Source organism: Pseudorca crassidens, chromosome 5 (assembly GCF_039906515.1).
Source record: "Pseudorca crassidens isolate mPseCra1 chromosome 5, mPseCra1.hap1, whole genome shotgun sequence".
NCBI classification, from domain to species: Eukaryota; Metazoa; Chordata; class Mammalia; order Artiodactyla; family Delphinidae; genus Pseudorca; species Pseudorca crassidens.
This window is the reverse complement of record NC_090300.1, coordinates 147,264,791-147,285,679: the sequence shown is the minus strand read 5'-3', so window position 1 is coordinate 147,285,679 and position 20,889 is coordinate 147,264,791. Positions and strand designations below refer to the sequence as shown.

General features: G+C 56.3%; 1 protein-coding gene across 4 annotated transcripts in view; it reads right to left on the bottom strand.

Annotated features, from left to right (window-relative positions):
* The window catches only part of AGPAT3 (1-acylglycerol-3-phosphate O-acyltransferase 3), a 100,925-nt gene that overhangs the window by 21,494 nt on the left and 58,542 nt on the right, over positions 1 to 20,889 (bottom strand). For all 4 annotated transcript variants that reach the window (XM_067739624.1, XM_067739623.1, XM_067739622.1 and 1 more), the window contains exons 3-6: positions 10,531 to 10,757; positions 2,001 to 2,170; positions 1,250 to 1,411; positions 197 to 350 (exon numbers count right to left, since the gene is read on the bottom strand). In XM_067739624.1, the coding sequence (XP_067595725.1) occupies positions 197 to 350; positions 1,250 to 1,411; positions 2,001 to 2,170; positions 10,531 to 10,708 (664 nt within the window). In that variant the 5' untranslated portion in view covers positions 10,709 to 10,757. The remainder of the gene's footprint in view (positions 1 to 196; positions 351 to 1,249; positions 1,412 to 2,000; positions 2,171 to 10,530; positions 10,758 to 20,889) is intronic.

The following is a 20,889-nucleotide window of genomic DNA, read 5'->3' as shown; positions in this document are numbered from 1 at the left end:
TAGTACTTTATCACCTCAAAAAATGATACGAGAATCTTACAACATGTAAATCTGAGTACTCAGTTCTCCCTTTAACGCCACTGGCATCCTGTATTTTACACGGAACTCACTGATCTGGTTTTTGGCAAATCACTGACTTCACGTCTTGCTTCGCTTGGAGCCCGGGCTGGAGACAGTCCCAGCAGGTGGCTCTTACCTGTCCCACGGAGGCACTGGACCGCGGTGGTGAAGCCCTTGGTCCGAGGCAGCAGGTGGTACTTGAGGACGGGCAGCCCCTTGGAGGCGGCCACCTCCATGCTGACCCGATGCTTCTTCTCCGTGAAGCGCGTGCCCTCACAGTACAGGAGAAACTAAGACACAGACAGGGGACGGAGGTCAGTGCGGTGCTGGCGACCGGGACTGGAGCCCGACAGGCTCCTTATCGCCCGTGTACGTGCCCCCGCCTGGCGGCAAAGTCTTGTGGAAATGTCGCCCTCCAGCGACCAGAGCGGGGCATGACCAGAGATGCCGCAATCACACGGTGCACACGACTCCTTCACAGACAGCAACAGCCCTGCACCTGTTCTCAGGGAATGAAAAGACACTTCCCGGAGAGAGTGAGACAAGGTATCCCTAGGCAGCAGCCTTCCGATGGCGAGTGGAAAACAAAGTCTCCTATCCCTTTGCCTTGGTGAGTTACGGACACCAAATAAGGAACTGCCGTCAGAGACCGGAACTGATATGCAAACCGATCGATACCGATCATTTCAGATGGCTGTCCATCAAACTCCATCCAGGGGCTCAGAAAGGACCACCAGAGCCCCGCCCCCCAGGGCCCTGCCCTGCCCTTGAAGGGTGGCTGATTTAAGTGCAGCGCAAACCTTCTAGCAACTGAAGTCCACGTCGACCCACAGAACTACAGCCCACGAGGGCTTGTCCTGAGCCCCGACTCGGCGGAACAGCCCGGGCGCTGGGCAGACGGCCCGCTAACGTCTCCAGGGAGCCCCGGCTCAGCCGCGCAGGCTCTGCTCTGAGTGGGGCCAGGTGTGAGGGGCGGCGGTGCCCCTGGCGTGGCGGGTCCCACCTGGGGCAGGTGGAAGCAGGTGGTCCAAGAGGGGTTCCCAAGCCTGCGGGCTCAGAGGGGCGGGGCCCCGCGCTCCTCAGACAGCTTCCTTGGTGCTCAGAGGCTCTTGCTGGCTCACCACTAAGAACTCAGGCTGCGCCCGAGACTCAAGACAACACGGTCCGTGTGGCTTCACCCCTCACTCACCCACACGTATTCGGGGTAGTCAGCCAGGCGCCTCAGCCCTTTGATGACGGCATCCCGGTCCTCCTCCCATTTCCGTTTGCAGAACACGATCTCCAGGAAGTACCACGTCCAGCCGATGAGGGGCACGTACAGCAGCTCCCTTTTAGCCAGGACTTTGGAACTCTGGGGGGAGGGCAGAGCAGCTGGCGCATCAGGACCACAAGGTCCCCGAGGGCACGCCCCCGCAGGCCGCCCCCAGGACTGGCTGTCCTCGAGAGACCCTGCCTCTGAGTGTGACGCTCTTGGTAAGCATGGACCCAGAGTGCAGGCGCCACCAGATGGGGAAACCGCGGGCAGGTGGGCAGCACGGGAGCCAGGGACCTAGAGGTTGCCCTGGCCGCCAGGCCTGGGGCTCCCCAAGGAAGATGCCAGGGCCGCCACGCACTGCGCTTCCACCGCAGGGGACCCCTCATCCTGTCTCATCTGAGGCAGCTGAGCCAACCGGGGGAGGAAGGAGTTGAGAGGAAACGCAGTAACACCTGGTCTCGTGAGCAAGCCCTGGGGCAGCTGGGGCAGCCTGTAGTCCCAGGTGCCCTGCGGTCAGCCATGCTGGGACTCCTAGCTTGCAGGGACCAGGGGCTAAACCAGAGGGAAGGCCAGACCCCAGGGAGCCATGCCAGCACCTCCCTGGGACCCCACGTCACTTACCCCACCCTCCTGCGACCCCCGCGTCTCGCAGCCCACTCCCTCCCGGGAACCCCACATCGCTCACCCCCAGCACGCCAAAGCGCTCACACATGGTCCACCCACAGAGGAAGTCGATTTCGAAGTTGTGGTTCAGGATGATGACCACATGCTCCTTCCCGAAGTGGCCCACCGTGGCCTGGTCGGTGAACAGGGTGCACTCCGTGCATGACCACCACTCCAGAAGCATGACCAGCTCTGAGGACACACAGGGAGGGACGTCGGCGAGGTGCAGACCACCGCACTCCGGGCCGGGCCCCCCCCCCCGCTCCCTGACGTGGGCAGGGCTTGTACGGTATCAGCCCGACTGGCATTTTCGGCTAGAAATGAGTTTTGATGGTTTATGTTTATGTTTAAAATTAAGTTTTCTGAAATTCTAATTACGCCTCTCTAAGCAAAAGTCAGGGGAGAAGTCAAATGAACGCAGAAGAGATGGAGGAGGGAGCCCGTTTTAGGTGGAAGTTTTTCTGACCAACATATCTGAAGGACTTAATTTAAAACATTTTTTCTTAAAAATCAGATCTTCGCTTTTCTTAAAAATCAAATGTCCCATAGGATGGCACGGTGAGCAAAGCATTCGCTTATTAAGAGAATACACCATCAGCATTATATTACTATTATTATCAACAACTACAAGTCATTGAATACCGACAGGATACCACGTGCTCTGCTATGTAAATTACATACGTTATGTCATCTACTTCTCAGGCGACTTGAGTTAGTGCTATTATCATTCCCAAAGCACAGATAAAAAGTGGTGGAGTTCCAATCTCAGCCCAACACACTGAGCCCGGGGCTCTGTGGAAAGTTTCAGAGGAAGCTTAAAAACACAGAAATAGACAAATAAACTAGGGTCCTCGTCGGGCTACAAAGGGGTCCTCAGTTTATGTACGTTAAGCACTGTAACTCTTACCCACGTTACTCGTTACAAGAGTTTAGGTGGATACCTTTCTCGTCATGTCCGACTGCAGTTCTCACAGGTGCTGTGCACTGACGGGATAGCACACGTTCAGTCCCCAGTAGAGCAGGAAGGGGAGGCTGCAGGCGCACAGCCAGCCAGCATCACACCCAACACGGCCAGGCGCCCGAGGAGGGTGGCCTCAGACCAGGAAGTATGGCTCCCAGGCTCAGGACGCCCACCAGACAGCCTGTCCTTTGTTTGCTGGACACCAAGCCATCGGTTTTCCGGAGACTGGCCCTCAGGGAGGGAGGCCAGGGAAGGCTGATGGGGCAGGACAGCCCAGCGCTTAGACAGTGGGCTCTGAGCCTGACTGCCTGGGCCTCGGTTTCCCTGTTGACAGGAGACAATAGTGGCTTCCTCACAGGGCTGTGGGGGACTGGATGGGACTCGGCACGGGGCCTGGTTTCTCCTTCCACTTAGTGTCCCCACCAGCCCAGGTGGAAGTGGGGGGACACACAGCTCCACCCCACGTGCTGGCATCTGAACTTCCTTTTCTACACAAGGCGGGGACTGGACGGAAGGCCGACTCTCAGGTAATACCTGAACACTCTCGAACCACAAACCGCGGTCCCTCCTACCCTCGGGGCAGTCAGAGGAGGGGTCATAAAGAGGTCAGCTCCAGGACATGCTCGCCATAAGCTTCATCAAGGGACCAGAGAGGGCTCTGAGGGGACACAGGCCAGGTCAACAATGGCAAACTCCCCCCCGGGATGCACCTGTTAGCCTGGCGACTTCCAGCCAGCACTCAAGGCATGAAAAAAGACCCGAGGAATGGAAAGACAAGAGGCCCTGGACAGACGGTCTCCAAAGAGGAGTTACAGACGGCCGGCAAGCCCACGAGTAGATGCTCGGCACCACCAGTCGTCGGGAGAGTGCAGGCCAGAGCCACGGCGAGGCAACCACGTCACGCGCACCGGGACGCTGTCATCTAACGGACAGACAGTAAATAGCAGGTGCTGGTGAGGAAAGGGTGCCTGGGACCCCTGACGCTGCTGGTGGGGACGCGAAAGGCGCAGCCGCGCTGGAAAACTATGTTCCAGACGAGTGGCCAGAGGCCCCAGCAGCTGCACCACTAGGCAGACGCCCAGGAGAAGCGAGGGCAGACGTCTGCGCAAACACTTCACGGCAGCGTTATCCACAAAGCCGCAAAGGGGCAACGACCCAGATGTGCACCAACTGATGCGTGAGCAGGCAGCGCATATCCACACAGGGTGACGTCTCTCAGGGACGCGGGAACGCGGGCCTCACACGCGCTACGGTGTGGACGAACCTTGGAAGCACTGAGCTCCGAGTGAAAGGAGTCAGACACGACCACACACCGCGTGGTTCCATTTGCATGAAATGTGCAGAAGAGGCGAAGCCACCGAGACAGGGGGCAGAGCAGTGACTGCCAGGGGCCGGGGAGAAGCCACCGAGACAGGAGGCAGAGCAGTGACTGCCAGGGGCCGGGGAGAAGCCACCGAGACAGGAGGCAGAGCAGTGACTGCCAGGGGCCGGGGAGAAGCCACCGAGACAGGAGGCAGAGCAGTGACTGCCAGGGGCCGGGGAGAAGCCACCGAGACAGGAGGCAGAGCAGTGACTGCCAGGGGCCGGGGAGGGGGCAGAATGGGGGGGGGTGACCTCTTCTTTATGGGGTGAAAATGTTCTACGATTAGACCGTGCTGATGGGCCCATGACTCTATGAATACACTCAAACCGCCGGGCTGCATGCTTTAAATGGGTGAATTTCACCCCGATAGCTGTTTAAGAATTACAAAGCAGACGGAAACAGGGACTTTCCGGGTGCTCCGGCAGTTAAGGCTCCGCACTCCCCACGCAGGGGGCCCGGCTTCGATCCCTGGTCAGGGAACTAGATCCCACATACCGCAACTGAGACCCAGCACAGCCTGATAAACAAACATTAAAAGAAAAAGAAAAAAGAAATAAAGAGGCCCAAGGTTAGGCTGACCCGTCCATCTGGAAGCACAGGCAGCTGCTGGGGGCTTGGTGAACACCCCACCCAGGCGGCGGGGACCAGGGCTGAGACAGACCCGCGTGCAGCTTGGCGATGGCCTGTTCCTGTCCCTTTCTCGATGACGGAGGCCTGGGCAGACCTCCATGTGTCAGCTGGTCACGTAAGAGCCTGTGGCTGAGGCCACTGCTTCTGAAGCAATTTGCTCGGGAACAAGGAAGGGTTTATTCATTATCGTAGTCAGGACATTTATTTTATTTATTTATTTTTGGCTGCATTGGGTCTTCGTTGCTGCGCGTGGGCTTTCTCTAGTTGAGGCAAGCTGTGGCTTCTCTTGTTGCGGAGCACGGGCTCTAGGCGCACGGGCTTCAGTAGTTGTGGCTCACAGTCTCAGTAGTTGTGGCTCGCGGGCTCTAGAGTGCAGGCCCAGTAGTTGTGACGCACGGGCTTAGTTGCTCCGAGGCATGTGGGATCTTCCCGGACCAGGGCTCGAACCCGTGTCCCCTGCGTTGGCAGGCGGATTCCTAACCACTGCGCCACCAGGGAAGCCTGTAGTGAGGACATTTAACTTGAGGCCTACCCTCCTCACAGATTCCGAGTGGACAGTACAGTACTGGTAACTGCGGGCCTCTAGAACTTACTCACTGTGTGTAACTGACGCTGCACACCCCTCTGACAGCGCTCGCCCCTTCCCCTCCCCCAGCCCCGGCAGCCCCCATTCTCTCCTCTGCTTCCTTGAGCTCAATTACGTTAGGCCCCTCATATAAGAAGGACAAGTGCAGTCTGTCCTTCTGTGACTGGCTCCTCCACATCTTGTCCTCCAAGTTCACCCATGTTGTCACATACGGCAGGATTTCCTTTCTAAAGGCTGAATAATATTCTCTTGTACGTATAGACCACATTTTGCTCATCTGTTCGTCCGTTGATGGACACTGACGTTGTTTCCACATCTTGGCTATTGTGAACGATGCTGCAGTGGACGCTGAGGTGTGGCCGTCTCTTTGATGGGGAAATCCTGCGATGCTTTCTCACCACAAGTCTGAGAGGAATCAATACAGCCTCAACCCACTGACGTAAAAATCACCCGGCAGGGAGGGTGGCGGCCTGGATGAGCTGCTCCGACCTGCGGGCCCCTCGTCCAAGGAGCAGGGACCTCGGCCGTCCTCTGGGGAGGATGCAGAGCCCGCAGGGGGTGCTCAGGACCCCAGTGAACCCGGCTCTCCCGGCCGTCCCTGTGTGTGATGGAGGAAGCCCTGGACGAAGCGAGTAGGGGTGCGAGTCTAAAACCGCCCCAGACACGAAATTTTCTAAAAAAGCCACCTTTCAAAGTCATTTCTTCACTTAGGCCTGACAACACGTGCCTCACTCACGTGGGCACTGACGCCGCATCTAAAGGCTCCTTGTTTCCACGACCGCCTCCCAGGATGACCTGCAAATCACGCTGCTGGACACCACAGCGCCGGCTCAGAGCTGCCACCTGCGGGGGACGGGCCACGTCCGCTGGCCACTCACAGGTGGAAAGGACGCCGGAGCTGCGACCCCATGGCACCGTCCAGGCACACGAGGACCACTGCATGGGACTGTGCGCTCATCCCTGGGCGGCCTGCACGGGTACACCGCCTCCTCGCTACACGGCAGGCTTCTGTGGGCGGGAGCTCTGGCCAGCAGCCAGGATGCAGGGGAGAAAGTGCTCATGGGGTGCGGGCGGGGTGCCTTCCCCTGGCCGCACACCCTCCCCTGGCAGCACCTGGGACCTGGGCATTTCTGGTCCAGCGCGAGAGGTCTGGCCCAGGTGGGGCTGGTGAGCAGGACTGAACTGAAGACAACACCGGCAGCCCCTGCAGGCATTATCCCTGCACCCCCCCCATCCCCACCCCGGCCCTGCCCGGAGAGTGAGCCCAGCAGAGGGCTGCCTGCAGGAAAGCGGCGCGGCGAGGCAGCTCTGTTCCACCAGCTGCCAGCATGGCCCGGTGGGCTGCTCAGCGCATGTCCAGCCACATCCGTCTCTCGTAGATCGTAGATCGTAGATCGCCACGCACGCGGCCAGGGCTGACGCCGCGAAGGTGCTCGCGGTCAATTTGGAGAATATTTTGAATGAGGACTTTTTTTGTGATTTCCTTCATTCAAACATATGCTTTTTGCCCTAACACACATGAGCAAGCCATGCTCTGCACATTCCAGCGAATGAGTGTTTGAAAAATTCAAACTTGCCTACTACGAGTAATCGTTTATTTAACGGCGTTGTACGCACATTCTACGCGCTAATTTAATCTTGATGGTCCAGCTGAGAGGCGCCGTCTCTGTTTCACAGACGAGAAGGGTGAGAGCCTTGGCTGAGGTCCGCAGGGAGCCAGGGCCCCAGCCAGGCTCTCTGGGTCCACATCTGTGCCCCTAACACAGCACGAAGACTCCTCGGGCCTGAGGACGACGAGTCACCCTGGGCTCGGGGGGACAGCAAAAGACACCTGGCATCACAGAAGGAACACAGGGATGCTCGCAGAGTTGAAAATAAAGCAGTGGTTCAGGGTCGCCTACACCAGGGGTTCCCAAGCCCCGGGCCGCAAACCGGTACCGGTCCCCGGCCTGTTAGGAACCAGGCCACACAGCAGGAGGTGAGCGGCTGGCCCGCTAGCGAACCCCATCGCTTGCATCACCGCCCTCCGTCTGCGGAAGAACTGTCGTCCATGAAACCGGCCTCTGGTGCCAAAAAGGTTGGGGGCCGCTGGTCCGCACATTGGTGTGACCCTCGCTCACCCCACATGCCCACGGGATCGGGGAAAGCTTTCACCAGCGCAAATCCGGGAAGGACTCCTGCTCGTGTATTTCAGAAATGGACAAGTGGAGAAGCCCCCCCGATTCACCAGGTCCTGGGGGAAACTCTCACAGCATGTGGGTTCAGTGGGCACCTGTGTTCCTTCCAAATACTGGAGGATTTTACGTAAATCTTAACTTCTACCTCAAGTTTTCTTATTTTTATGCTTTTTTATACTTTCTTGCCTTAAAAAATGAATTCGTCTTTGCTTTTTTAATCCATCTTTTTCAAACAGTTTAGAAGTTATGTTTGATTTCTGTTTTCTACCCTATACTTAGTTAACAAAGCCTTAAGGAAAGATCTCTGCTGTCTTCCTGACAAATACAAGAATGATGGAGTCCGAACTTTTGTCCCCACTCCCGACTGACAGACTGCCTGCCGCTGGTCCTGTCTGCTCTCAGCCACGCGGGTCGGGGCATCGTTATTATCTTATATGACTGTTTAGAGTTACCTACTTACCAATTTCTCAGTCCACCAGTCTTTCTGGTAACTCAGACCCTACTTTCTCTGATGGTTTTTGTTCTTACTAAAGAATATTCTTTAAAAAAATTTCAGGTGACGATATACTCACTTTTTGTTCCCCTCAGGCTGTTTGATCTCATTCTCAGTCCTGAAAGGGCACTTTGCTGGATATAGAGCTCTAGGCCGAGGCTGGAGACAGCCCGCTGCCTCTGGCTCTGATGACATACGTTCTGCCGAGTCAGCTGGGAGTCTGTCAATCTGTGTAGGTGGTCTAGCTTTCTTTTCTGGGCGTTTTTAAGATCTTCTTTTTGTCTCTGGTGGTTTGTGGTTTCTCTGTGACGGGTCTAAGTGTGAACTTCTGTTTATATACCCTGCTTCGTTTACATTTGCTTCCTAGAGCTACAGAATCTTGTTTTTCATCCGTTCGGGAAAATTCTCAGCCATCGTTTCCTCCAATGGAGCTTCCGCTTATTCTTTCCTTGGGTACAGGAGTCCAAGACCTGTTTCATAGACTGTCACTCTCCCCTTACATCTTTTAACTCCTGTTTTATATTTTTCATCTTGTCTTTCTACTGCGATCAGGATGATTTCTTCATAGTAATGTCCAGTTCACTCACTCTCTCACTAGCTGTATCTAATCTGTATCTAATCTAAGCTGTAACATTCATTCACTAAGCTTTTACTTTTAAAAAATATTATAATTACCATCTTTATTCGCCAGAGTTTGGCTGTTTTGTAGCGTTTTAACTTCAGAATACTGCCGGAGGTGGAGTCTATGATTTTCATCTAGTTGGCATTTGCCCTTTAGGTATGTACTCATCTCCCACTGTATGTCCTCTATGATAGGATTTCTAATTCTCCTTCTCACACACACATAAAGGTGGCCTTTTATTTAGGAAAAAACCGCCTGGGAACTGAAACTATCTCAGTTTATGCTATTTATTTATCGCAGTTTAGACTATTTACGGCTGGAAGCACAGGCAGGGCTGCCGCACCTTGCGGGGTGGGGGGGGTGCACACACCTGGGCGTGGACACTCCTATGGCCGCTTAGCTGCCGTCTTCCTGCTCCTGCACTGCGAGGGGTCACAGGGACAGGCACACAGACTCACCACTTCCCATAGGAAGTAACGTGTGTATTATTTTCTCTTCATTGTAAAAGAAACGCGTTCTTATGCTAAGAAGTGTAAACAGCACACAGTATGAAATAAACACGAGTCCCCGCCTTCCTTCACTCCCGGGGTGGTTACGTCTTCTGTTCACCCTTCAGCTTTCTCTAAGCAGGGGTGGCCACACACAACTGCAGACACATCACACACGTGTCTTAAAAGTAAATAAATGCAGAGCACCCTCTGTGCTTTGCTTTATCGCTTCCGTTTTCACTTAAAAATGTATCTTGAACTTGGCTCTCTAGCAGGACAGAGAGATTCTCCCTGTTGTTCTTGGTGGCCGTGTGGGATTCCATCCGGTGGACACACCACAGTTAGCTTCCATTGATGGGCATTTGGGCTGCTCCGTTTTATATTAGTCTTGTGTTACCATAAAAGTGGTAACATGAGAATATCTGCACACATATGTACTGCTGCAGGTATCTTTCTAGGTTACATTCTTATTTGGTGGAATATTTAGGTAAAAAAATAGAACCGCGTAAGTTGTCCATCGCTACCGGCAAACTGCCGTCCAAAGATGTGCCCCGTGACCCCAACCTGCAGGGCGAGCGGCCCCCCACGCCCCCCGTCAGCAGCTTCTAAGTCTCTGTCCAGCTGATGGGTGAAGACCGATTCTGTTTGTACGAATGCACACGCATCACAAGGGCGTATCGGTAACACCTGTACACGCCTAAACACATACATTTAATTAAGAGACGGGGGGGAGTCCTTGCCTCTTGCAGAGAGGTACCGCAACATTTACACGTGATGGCAGGCCGCCCCGAGGGTAGCTTCACTGTACTCTGGTGAGGGGGTGACTGGGGGTCTGGTGACCCAAGACTGGCCACGTATCGGCGGCAGCTGTTAGGCCTTGGTCATGGTGAACTGACTTTATCATTGCTCGTTTCCAACTCCCCAGAGTACCGCGCGAGACCGCGTGGAACTGCCACCTCTGTGGGTCCAGAGGCTCAGGGATCGGGCCGTCACGTGGTTCAGCCCAGTGAAGAGCTCAGGCCAAACCCCGCCCCTGCTACAGCTACTGGCCAGGAGCACCCCCGGTTCCTGCCGGGGAGCGGGAGCCAGCCCACTGTGTCTCGTCTCACCACCACAGGCGTTCACCCCAGGGGCCCTGCACTGGTTTGTCCGGGACCGTCCAGCAGAAAGGGCGCCGTCCTGACTGTCCGCGGCCCCCCGATCCCCGCCGTGCACACGCGGCGGGTACTCACGGCTCCAGAGCGAGTATGCAAGGCGGCAGTTGAGCCGGCGGTACAGCTGCTTGTTCACGGGCCAGAGGACGAGCGTGCAGAGCTGGATGGAGTTGATGATCAGCCCGCTCACCACGAAGACGAAGCCGATGAGGAGGTGCACGACGAACTGGGTCTTCAGGAAGGCAAGCAGGCCCATGGCCACAGCTCAGTAGCGAGTGCAGGGCCCTTCACTGAGAACAGCCGTCCTGCAAAGACGGGGCCGGCGGTCAGGTGGGGCGCCAGGGACCCCAGGGGTGAGGGGCTGCGGGCGGAGGAGGGGTCCACGGTGCTCACGCCAGAGCCCAGATCTGCAGCCACCCCCCACGGGGTCCTCATGCCCTTCCCTCCCGAGAGCGACGTACGTACGGGGCGGACGGGGGAGCTGACACACCGTGCACGCAGGCATCACCCGCAACATACACACACATGCACACACACACACCTTACATACACACCACACAACGTATACACACATGCATAAAAGAAAGGAAGAAAGAAAAGACTAGAAGAGATGCACACAAATATTAATAGTGAGTATCTCTAGGTAAAGGCATGATGGGTAATTTTTCTTTTCTTTTTTTAGCATCTTACTTAAAAGATCAAAACTGCACACTCAATCTCTATAAAAACATTTCAACTACTGTCTTTTAACTCCCAAGCTGCTGTACCCTTTTTAGCTGACAGGCTTTTGTTTTGGTCTCTAACGCAGAAGCGGTGACCCCTCGGGACTCAGCCAGCTTCTCCCGCTTCCCTTCAACACTGGTTTCTTGGTTTCAAAGATGAAGCCAGAGGCTCGCATTTCATGGCTGTACTTGTTCCGCGAGCTGCCCTGGAATCTCGCGTGGACAGAAGCAAGCAGACGGCTGGGACGGAGCCCTGGCACTCTCAGAGCCGGCCGCGCCGCAGCCTGGTGGCTGCTTGCCTCGACCGCGGCTGGGTCCTCCAGAGACGGGCCCCACGCTCTCCGGGATGCGAGTGGAGTGGGCTCCAGAGGCCTCCAGGGTGGCCACGCTGGGCACACCGGGGCACAAGGGCCTGGCTGCTGTGCCAGGCATGAGGCCACGTGACTCCAGAGGATGCCCTCCGTCCGCCCTTGGCCCCCGAGTGGCTGCGTGAGGGGCGGGGGTGGCGGATAAACCAGCAGCCACGTGGGGAGGATGCCCGGGAGGACAGGGAAGGAGCCGAGGCGTGGGAGTCCCCAGGGGAGCCGGCCCCCCAGGCCCGAGCAGGCCTTCTGATGCCCGCAGCCCCCGAGAGGCCCCAGCCCCCCGCCTTCGTGTCCAAAGCTCTGACCCCGAGAGGCCCCGAGAGGACGCACGTGCGGCGCTGCACACGCTTCCTGCCACCGCCTCCTAAACTCGCACGAATCCGGGGGACGCCGTCACTGCCCCTATGTGACGGGCGAGCAAAGGAAGCGCAGAGGCTTTTTGACTTGTTCAGGGCCACGCAGCGCAAAGCAGGAGGGCCGGACTCCAGTCCCAGCAGGGAGCCCCGCGCCTGTGCCCCCGTGGGCGGGGACCCCTCTGTAACGCACAGACTCACACATCAGCCAGGCCAGGCCTGGGGCCAGCTGCCTTCTGGGACCAGAGAGAACGGCTCTGACCAGACCTGACGCTGCCGCCCGGCATCTGGACCCGCACCTGCCACCAGGCGGGCTCCCTGCACCCCCGGCCCCAGGAGACCAGGCTGTTCCCCACCCCGCCATCCTGGGTCAGGCTCAATAACCGTGTGGGCCACAATAACCAGGGTCCCCAAAAGCCAGCTCGAAGATCGGCCCGTCAGCTGTGATGCTGTTAGAAGCAGGTTCCCCAGGTCCGTGCCAGACCTGCTGGAGAATCAGCTTCACAGAGGGATCGCTCACACACGCGCAGTGTGAGGGCACCTGTCGGACCGCTGCCCCATCATGACCAAGCAGCTCCACGCCCCCCCAGCCCCTGGCAGCCCCTCTGGGCTTCCTGACACGGGATCAAGCTTCCTTTGCTAGAGGTTCACATAAAGAGGCCCGCATGGGACCTGCAGTCCAGCCTCAGATGGCAGGGCGGTCTCCAGTCTGTCCGCTCACCTGTTCACCTGCCGACGGCAGCAGGTGTGCGGCCTCTGGCCCCGCACTTTCCCCAGCGAGCCTCTGTGCGGACACAGGCCTTCCCTCGGGAATCTGTTTAACAAGTCCCAGTCCCCGGTCCATCTCCTGAATCTCTGGTCGAGGAAGTCCATCCCCAGAGGCCCCAGAGAGCCGCACCCCCATCTGGAACGGCCCCTCAGCCCCGCTTGGAGGTGAGCCTGGCCGGGGCTCCTGGCTACAGTCGGCTGTCCTCCCTGGTTGTCAGTCTGTCCCCAATGCCCAGATGTGGGTCTGGTGTCCTTGCTCCCTGTGGGCCAGACCCTGTCCTAAGGCACGTCAGCAGCTGCAGTCCAGGCCCCTCCCACCTGCCCCTGCCACGAGAGCACCCAGTGCCCACCATCTGCTTGGACATCGCTGCCTCTCGGCCTACCACCTCTGACCCAGCTGGGCCTGACAGTCTTGATAACACGTCAGTCACACGTGCTAACTTGGAGGACCTTCAATGACGGTGGGGGAGGGCTGACCAGCCCCCCCACCCCCGCAGAACCCACCCTGCTCCCCAATCAGCCCACACCCTCCCCAGCTCTCCCCCAAGGCCTGCAGACTGGTAAGCAGGAAAGCATCAACTCGGCAGCCCCCAGGAGCACTGGCTCGTGTGCAGCCCCTGAAAACATTAAAAAAAATAATAATAAATATATATATAGATCATCAGAGAATTCTAAGTTGATTTCTACATTTTGAAACCCAAGTTTAAATATGCAAGGGGCATAAATTCTGTCATACTGTGAACTTTTAAACATACAGATCTTCCTTAACTTACAGCGGGATTACATCCCAATAAACCCATCGTAAGTTGAAAATATCTTGTTAAGTTGAAATATATTTAATACACCTAACTTCCCAAACATCAAAGCTGAGCCTTGCCCCCCTTAAACGTGCTCGGTGTAAACTCACATTATCCTGCAGTTGGGCGAAATCACCTGACACAAAGCCTACTCTACAGGAAAGTGAGTGTCTCCTGGAACGGATGGAATACTGTACTGAAAGCAGAAGACAGAGCGGCTCTCTGGGCCCAGCACGGTCGTCAGTGCACTGGTTGTTCACCCTCGCGATGGCGGGGCTGGCGGGGTTGCAGCCACCACTGCCCAGCATCAGAGGGAGCGTCCGACCGCATGCTGCCAGCCTGGGAGAAGGTTAAAGTTCACAATTTGAGGGCTTCCCTGGTGGTGCAGTGGTTGGGAGTCCGCCTGCCGATGCAGGGGACACGGGTCCGTGCCCCGGTCCGGGAAGATCCCACATGCCGCGGAGCGGCTGGGCCCGTGAGCCGTGGCCGCTGAGCCTGCGCGTCCGGAGCCTGTGCTCCGCGACGGGAGAGGCCACAGCAGTGAGAGGCCCGCGTACCGAAAAAAAAAAAAAAATTTGTATTTCCATTGTACGTCCTCTACAGGATCTCATTGTAATACCATTTATTATGATTGAGAGTCTTTCACCAATCATCTTAACCTAACATTATGTAACAAAAATATGTATGAATATTTAAATTTGATTTTTACATTTCTTGTGCATAGGTTAAATTTAAGTTTCAAAACTTCTTCTGGAATATTTGATGAAAATCCACTCCTAAGCAGTTCAGCCTGTGTCACCTTAGAATCTGGGCATTTGCTTGACCACAACGCCATGATCACATCTGAGAAATTTAACACTGACGTGAGCATATCACCAAATATCCCATCTGTGTTCCCCAAATGGCCCGTGTCACTTCTTTTCGTCCAGGCCCCGGTCGAGGGCCAGTGCGGCGTTTGATCGCACGCCCCTGTTCTCCTCTGACCTATACCACACTCCCGCTCCCGCTCCCGCCGGAAGAGCCCGGGACAGCTGTCCCGTAGATACCCCGCAGTCTGGCTGTGCTTCCTTGCGACTAATCCACGCTCAGGATGATGCTGGGGGCTCCTGGCTGCACCCACCAGGGGCACTGCCCCTTGTCCCCTTCCTGCCACAGCTTGGTGAAGGCAGTGCCCCTAGGTGTCGGAAGGCAAAAGTGCAGCCTGCTGGGCTCACCCCCCAATCTGATGGGAGACGTTTGAGTTGATATCCACCCCCAACCACCTCTGACCCCAGTTTCCGTCAAGGCCCCCTCCCGCCTAACTCTCACATCCTGAGCGCCAAGTGGGCAGAGCTTGTTCTGACCCGTAACCACCGCCCTGTAATGGGTGCTGTAGGGCCCCATTACCCCTGCCTGTGTGATGCACTTAACCTCACGACACAAAAGAGATGCTTCAAAACTGCAGCAACACGCAGCTCTTCCACTGACGTTGCTGTAAGCTTCTAGAAGACACGTGATACGGCCTAGAATAGAAGAACGCATCTAAGGTAGAAATTATGAGGCATACATAATTGGTATCCATCCATCCCCCGACACCCCCAAGGTAACCGCCATTGTTCCATAACGTTTTATTTTAAAGTAAAAGACATTGGCCCCTTTTCATTAATACTCAGATGCTGTTGCTGGCCAGGAAACCTGAGCCCAAGTCCCGTCCTCAGGTAAGAGTTTAGGTCGTTCCAGAAGCCTGGCACCTGCACAGCCCGGTCCTAAGGGTACTGTGGCTCCGTACAAGCTGCCGGACCCCACCTTCTCGGGGCAGGGGACGAGGTGCACTCACCCTCACCAAAGGGGAGACAGAGGGTGGCGCTGCCACCTGGGGACAAGGGGCACAGAACAGAGGCCGGCCGGGGGAGGGGGAGGGGCCGGGCAGTCAGCAGAGCCGCGCTGCCCACAGTTCCAGGGCAGGTGAGTGAGGCTCCCGGAGCTGCAACACGACACGCGTCCTCTGAGAGACAGTGACGGGGCCTCTCGGGAGCTGCCAGAGCTCCGGTGGGGCAGGAAGGGCCGGGAGCCAGACCAGACCCTCCTCCCAGCTCCAGCACTGCCCCCTCCCCCTGCCCCAGCAGCAGGACCCTCGTGGACCTGACCCTGTCCCTCCAGGGCTGTTGCTGCTAGTTCTGAGCCAGTTCCCGTGGCCGCGTTGCTCGGGGCTCAGGGTGGTGAAGGGGAGACCTGGGAGCCAGGAGCGCCTGGACCACCTCCCCACCATCCCGCCAAGGGCCTGGCCCGCTGCTGGGCTCTGCCGCCGCCACTGCCAGCCCCGACCTTGGCACCTCTTGTTACGAGTGAATTGTGTCCCCTCACAAGGATATGTTGGGGTCCTACTGCCAGCACCCCAGCGTGTGGCTGTGTTTGGAAATATGGTCTCAACAAAGGAAATCAAGTTAAACGGGGGCACTAGGGTGCGCCCTAATCCAATTGGACCGGCAGCCTTATAAGAAGAGATTAGGACACAGATGTGCACAGGGATGGCCGTGTGAGGACATGGGTGGAGGCGGTCTCTACACGCAGCTTGTTCCTTCACAGCCTCCGACACCCTGGCCTCGGCCTTCCAGCCTCCAGGACAGGGAGAATCGATGTCTGTTGTTTAAGCCCGCAGCCTGCGGTGTGTGTCAGGGCCCCGGAGCAGAGGAACACAGCTCTTAGAAGTATGCAGGCCTTGTTCCCAGATCCCGTAATTCTGGGCGTGCACAGGCCCCTTCCCACGTCCTGCTGCCCAGGAGGCCCAGGGTCTGCCGCGGACCCTGGCCCAGCCTCACCCTGCTCACGTCCCCTGCACCTGCCTCAGGGCTCGCCCCAGGACTGGCACTGGTCCCTCTGTCCCTCTTCCTCAGGAACTAGCCCGGCAGATGGTGTGGTCTTCAGATCTCCTTACCAGGCACACCCCCATCTTTGCCCAAACCCCCATCTTTCCAACAAAGCCTTTCAACAGAAACAGAAGTTGTAGTCGAGGGCCCATCAGAGTGCTTCCTTGCTCCATGCAGGGAAGGTGAATGGCTCTCTCTGCACGTGGAAGACCGCTCTCCCATTTGCACACAGGGCCCACGTCAGTCCCTCCAGCCTCTGCCAACGCGGTCTAATCTTACAGCTGGGGGAGCAGCGCCCAATCGGAAACTGCACCCCCAGCCTGAAACTGCACCCCAGCCTGAAACATCCAGTGCTGTGGCTCTCCACTGGGCAGAAGCTGGCCAGCTCTGGGGGACGCCACTTCAGCTGCCCTGCTGCCCTGCTCCTGAGATCCAGGGAGAAGGCATCGCCGCTGATAACCACTCTGGGCCAACTACCTCTCGGAGCTGAGGTCAGAGCCTGGCAGCCTCACCCTGCCCTGTCGGGGCAGTCTCTCCTGAGCAGGTCTGACCTTGAGCACAGTGGCTGGTGAAGGGAGAAGACATTAAACATGCCAAAAGTGCCTCATTTTTGATGTTCTAAATAGGAAGTCTGGACTATAGGATTAAAAGAACGGTTTAGTTATATGTGATCTAAATTCAAAGTCCATAATGAAGGAGAACCAAGGCTGTTACCTTCCCTTCTTCCTTCCTTTGTTCCATCCACCCATCCACCCATCCATCCACCCACCCACCTACCCATCCATCCACCTATCTATCCACCCACCCGTCCACCCATCCCATCCATCCATCCACCCACCCATCCATCCACCCACCCATCCATCCACCCCTCCATCCACCCATCCATCCTTCCACCCACCCGTCCACCCATCCCATCCATCCACCCACCCACCCACCCACCCAACCATCCACCCATCTACCCATCCATCCACCCATCCATCCACCCGCCCACCCATCCATCCACCCACCCATCCATCCACCCATCTACCCATCCATCCACCTATCCATCCATCCGCCCACCCATCCATCTGTCCCATATTTGAGTGCCTATGTGTGCAGTAAGCAGAGCAGACGTGGTCTGCTATGAGGCAGCAGAACAGAAAGGCCACGCTGGCTGGCTGCACGGGGGGCAAACTGGGGGCAAGCCCTAGGTTTTTGTTTTGCGTGTGAATACTTCTGTTGTTTCCGAGTCAGGAAACACCAGAGAAAAAGTCTATGAACAAGACTGACTATTGGAAACAAGGGACAGTAGAGAGATAACGTCATCTCTAATATTTTTAAAGTATCTTAAGATAATTTAGGTGGCAACGTCTACTGTTCAGAACATAGCCAAGAATGGGAATAAACCCCCACCGCTTTCTGGGCAGTCAGTCTGGGTATCAGGGACGCAGACACGTCACCCACAGGGACTCCTTAGCTCCTAGATGGGCTCCTCCTCACTCTTGCTGTCAACGCAGCTGGGACATGTGGGACTGGGTGGTCTCCTGGCCCACGGCCAAGCCGAAGCGCCAGATGAGAAAAGAGGGGGCGGCAGGCGCTGGAGGCAGGCGTCCCGCTGGCGGCAGCACGAGGGAGGCAAGCCCGCGACTGGAGACAGCGCCACCTGGAGGGCATCCGGGGCCGGGGCAGCTCGCAGACCCAGCGGCCCCACGATGGCATCACGAATGAGAACGTAATGCAGCAACTGTCGTCCACCCTGACCGTGCCCCTGCGCAAGGGGGGCTGCGCCACTCACCGTAGTACTGATGGTGGCCGAGGGGCAGAGAAGGACTTTCATGAGTCTAACAAAAATTTTAGATTAGACCAACACAATCCTGTTTTTGAGGTTTAAAGGGGCTGGCTTCAGTTCTTGGGTAAATTCACTTACAGGGACCACCTTGTCTTTCAATAAGGCTGAAAAATACGACATTTCTTTGCTAATAATCATGTGTTGCTGGTCCAACCTCATGAGCCTAAAAATTGAAAAGGAGGAGTGAAATCATCCCTGCTTGCAGCTGGTGGGTTTGTACCGTATAGACCCAAAAGAGTCCCCGTAACCAAAGTGCCACTACAAACAGTAAAGGCTGACAGTGATGCTGAAAGGGACGAAATTAATACAATGTCAGAAGTCAACATTCTAATAATGTTCAACAACTAGTTCTACCTGAAATAATCAGGAGGCACTAAGACAATAGAGAAGTTTATTTCTTTCTGACTTAACAGATCCAGGTCGCGGGCCCCAGATGGTTATTTGGGACAATGGAGCAACCTAGGAAGCCATGCACTGAAGATGCAGCCTGGCAGCTCTGCCCACCGTGGTCGTCTGGGGCCCAGGCTGCCAGGAGCCCTGCCATCTTCAGTGCGTGGCTTCCTGCGTTGCTCCATTGCTCCTCTCTAGCAGGTAGAAAGGGGAAAATTGGAAGTCCAGGACTAGGGATTTCCTGTAAAGCAAGAGGGGTGCAAACTCGCAGTCCAAGCCCTTGGTGAGCAGAACGATGAGGACACAGAGCCCTGCGGTATGTCCAGGCCACCAGAGAGTGTGGCCCAGTGGGCACACCTCCACGTGAACACACAAAAACAGAAGACACAGTGGAGAAGACCCTGTGTACATTTGCAACAAAAAAGACAAAATACCTAATCACGAACTTCAGGAGAAATAAACAGGTTTATATGGGTAAACCTTGGAATATCCAGAAAGAGACAAAAGCAGAACTAAACAAATGGGAAAACACTGTGCGGCAGGGGCGACACTGCCCCCTGCGGTCACGCCCTGGTAAAGCAGCACTGTTCTCCCCATCGAGATGTGGGGTCGGCTTCCTGGCCCCGGATCGCAGGCTGGCGACAGGGCTCAGCACTAAATAGACTGGGGCGGGCCTTGCATCACACGACTGACTCCCGAGCCTGGGCCTTCAGAGCCCTTGCAGCTTCCAGCGCACCCTCCAGGCGCCAGAGGAGGAAACTCAGGCCAGCCAGCTGGAAGGTGGGCCCACATGGAGCAGAAATGGACCCACGGCCCCAGGCAGGCTGCCGGCTGACCGCAGCCTTGCAAATGACCCCAGGTGAGATGAGCAGAAAGCCGCCCTGCTGAGCCCAGCCCAAAGTGCTGACCCACAGCTGTGAGCTAAGAAAACAGTGGTTGTTTTCAATCACAACCTTTTGAGGTGGTTTTTCAGATAGTAATACATAAATAATACACAAGCCATTCATTCTAAGTTCATTTATAAATATAACTGAACCCTAATTAAAATACCAACAGGTCCCCCATCCCTCAGCCCTGGAGCTAGAAATGCTGATCCTGCAGTCCACACGGAGAAACAAACAGGAAAGAAAACCAAGACAACCATGAAAAAGAACCAGGGAACAGCCTGCAAGATACGATCACGTACAACGAAGCCTCTGCTATTAAGAGTGTGGACCTGGCCTCCTGGAGTCCCTGGGCACCTAGAGCAGTAAGCCTGCAGCCGCTGGTGGGAGACTTGGAAGCCGTGTGGCCTGAGCGTTGCTGCAGGCTGAGCAGACGGCACAGGACACGTCCCACATGCCTGGCTTTCCGTCGCACTTGCCTTTAGGCAGACTTGCATTTCTACCGTATGCACAATAAATAGGATACAGTTGGGACTTCCCTGGCAGCCCAGCGGTTAAGACTGCACCTTCCAACGCAGCGGGTGTGGGTTTGGTCGAGCTAAGATCCCACATGCCGCGCGGCCAAAAAACAGCAAAACAAAACAAAACATAAAACAGAAGCAATATTGTAACAAATTCAATAAAGATGTTAAAAATGGTCCACATCAAAAAAAAAAAATCTTAAAAAAAAATAGGATACAATTAACTTAAAACCATCACTGGGTTCATGAAACTCTTTTGGCATTCCGTATCTCTCAACCAAGGGGTAAGGAAGGTATCATGAAAGGATGTACCAAACGGCCCCTCCAGGCCTCCGTGACAACCGCCCCTCATGAGAGAGCTCGGCCATGGCAGCAGCGCTCATCCTTGGGCCCTGGGAGGGGACCCCCAGCCCCAGATCTAAGCCATAAAGGTGACCCTGTCCCCAGTTGGAGCGGCTGCCCCAGGGATGGCCCAGTTCCAGGCAGTGGGGCCTTCAGGGGCTCCCAGGAAGGCGTCTGCTTTCCTGGACCAGAGACAGGCCCCGCTCACTGTGCTGCCCCTCTGCTCCTGGCCCTCCTTGAGTGAGTAAGCGGCATCCATGGTAGCAACGTCAGGAGCACGAAGGGACAAGCAAGGGGAGAAAGGACCCACGCTGCGCGCGGCGGCCTCGGCGAGCAGCCAGCGGCTGCCACAGCCAGAGGCAGAGGGGACACGAGTCTCGGGTATTTCAACCACCACTTCTGTTACCTGCGGCCCAGACCCCCGCCCGCGCACCCTCCCCGTTGCTGGCACTGTCACGCACGCAGGTCTCGCACATACACGATGCTCGGCAAAGCTGGCTAAAGGGATGCCACGTGTTTACCGCGTTCACGTGCGACACCAGCAGCGTGACTCCTGAAGCTCGTGCCTTTCACGTGTCATCACGAGCTGCCTCAACGACACGTTTCCTGAAAGACCAACGT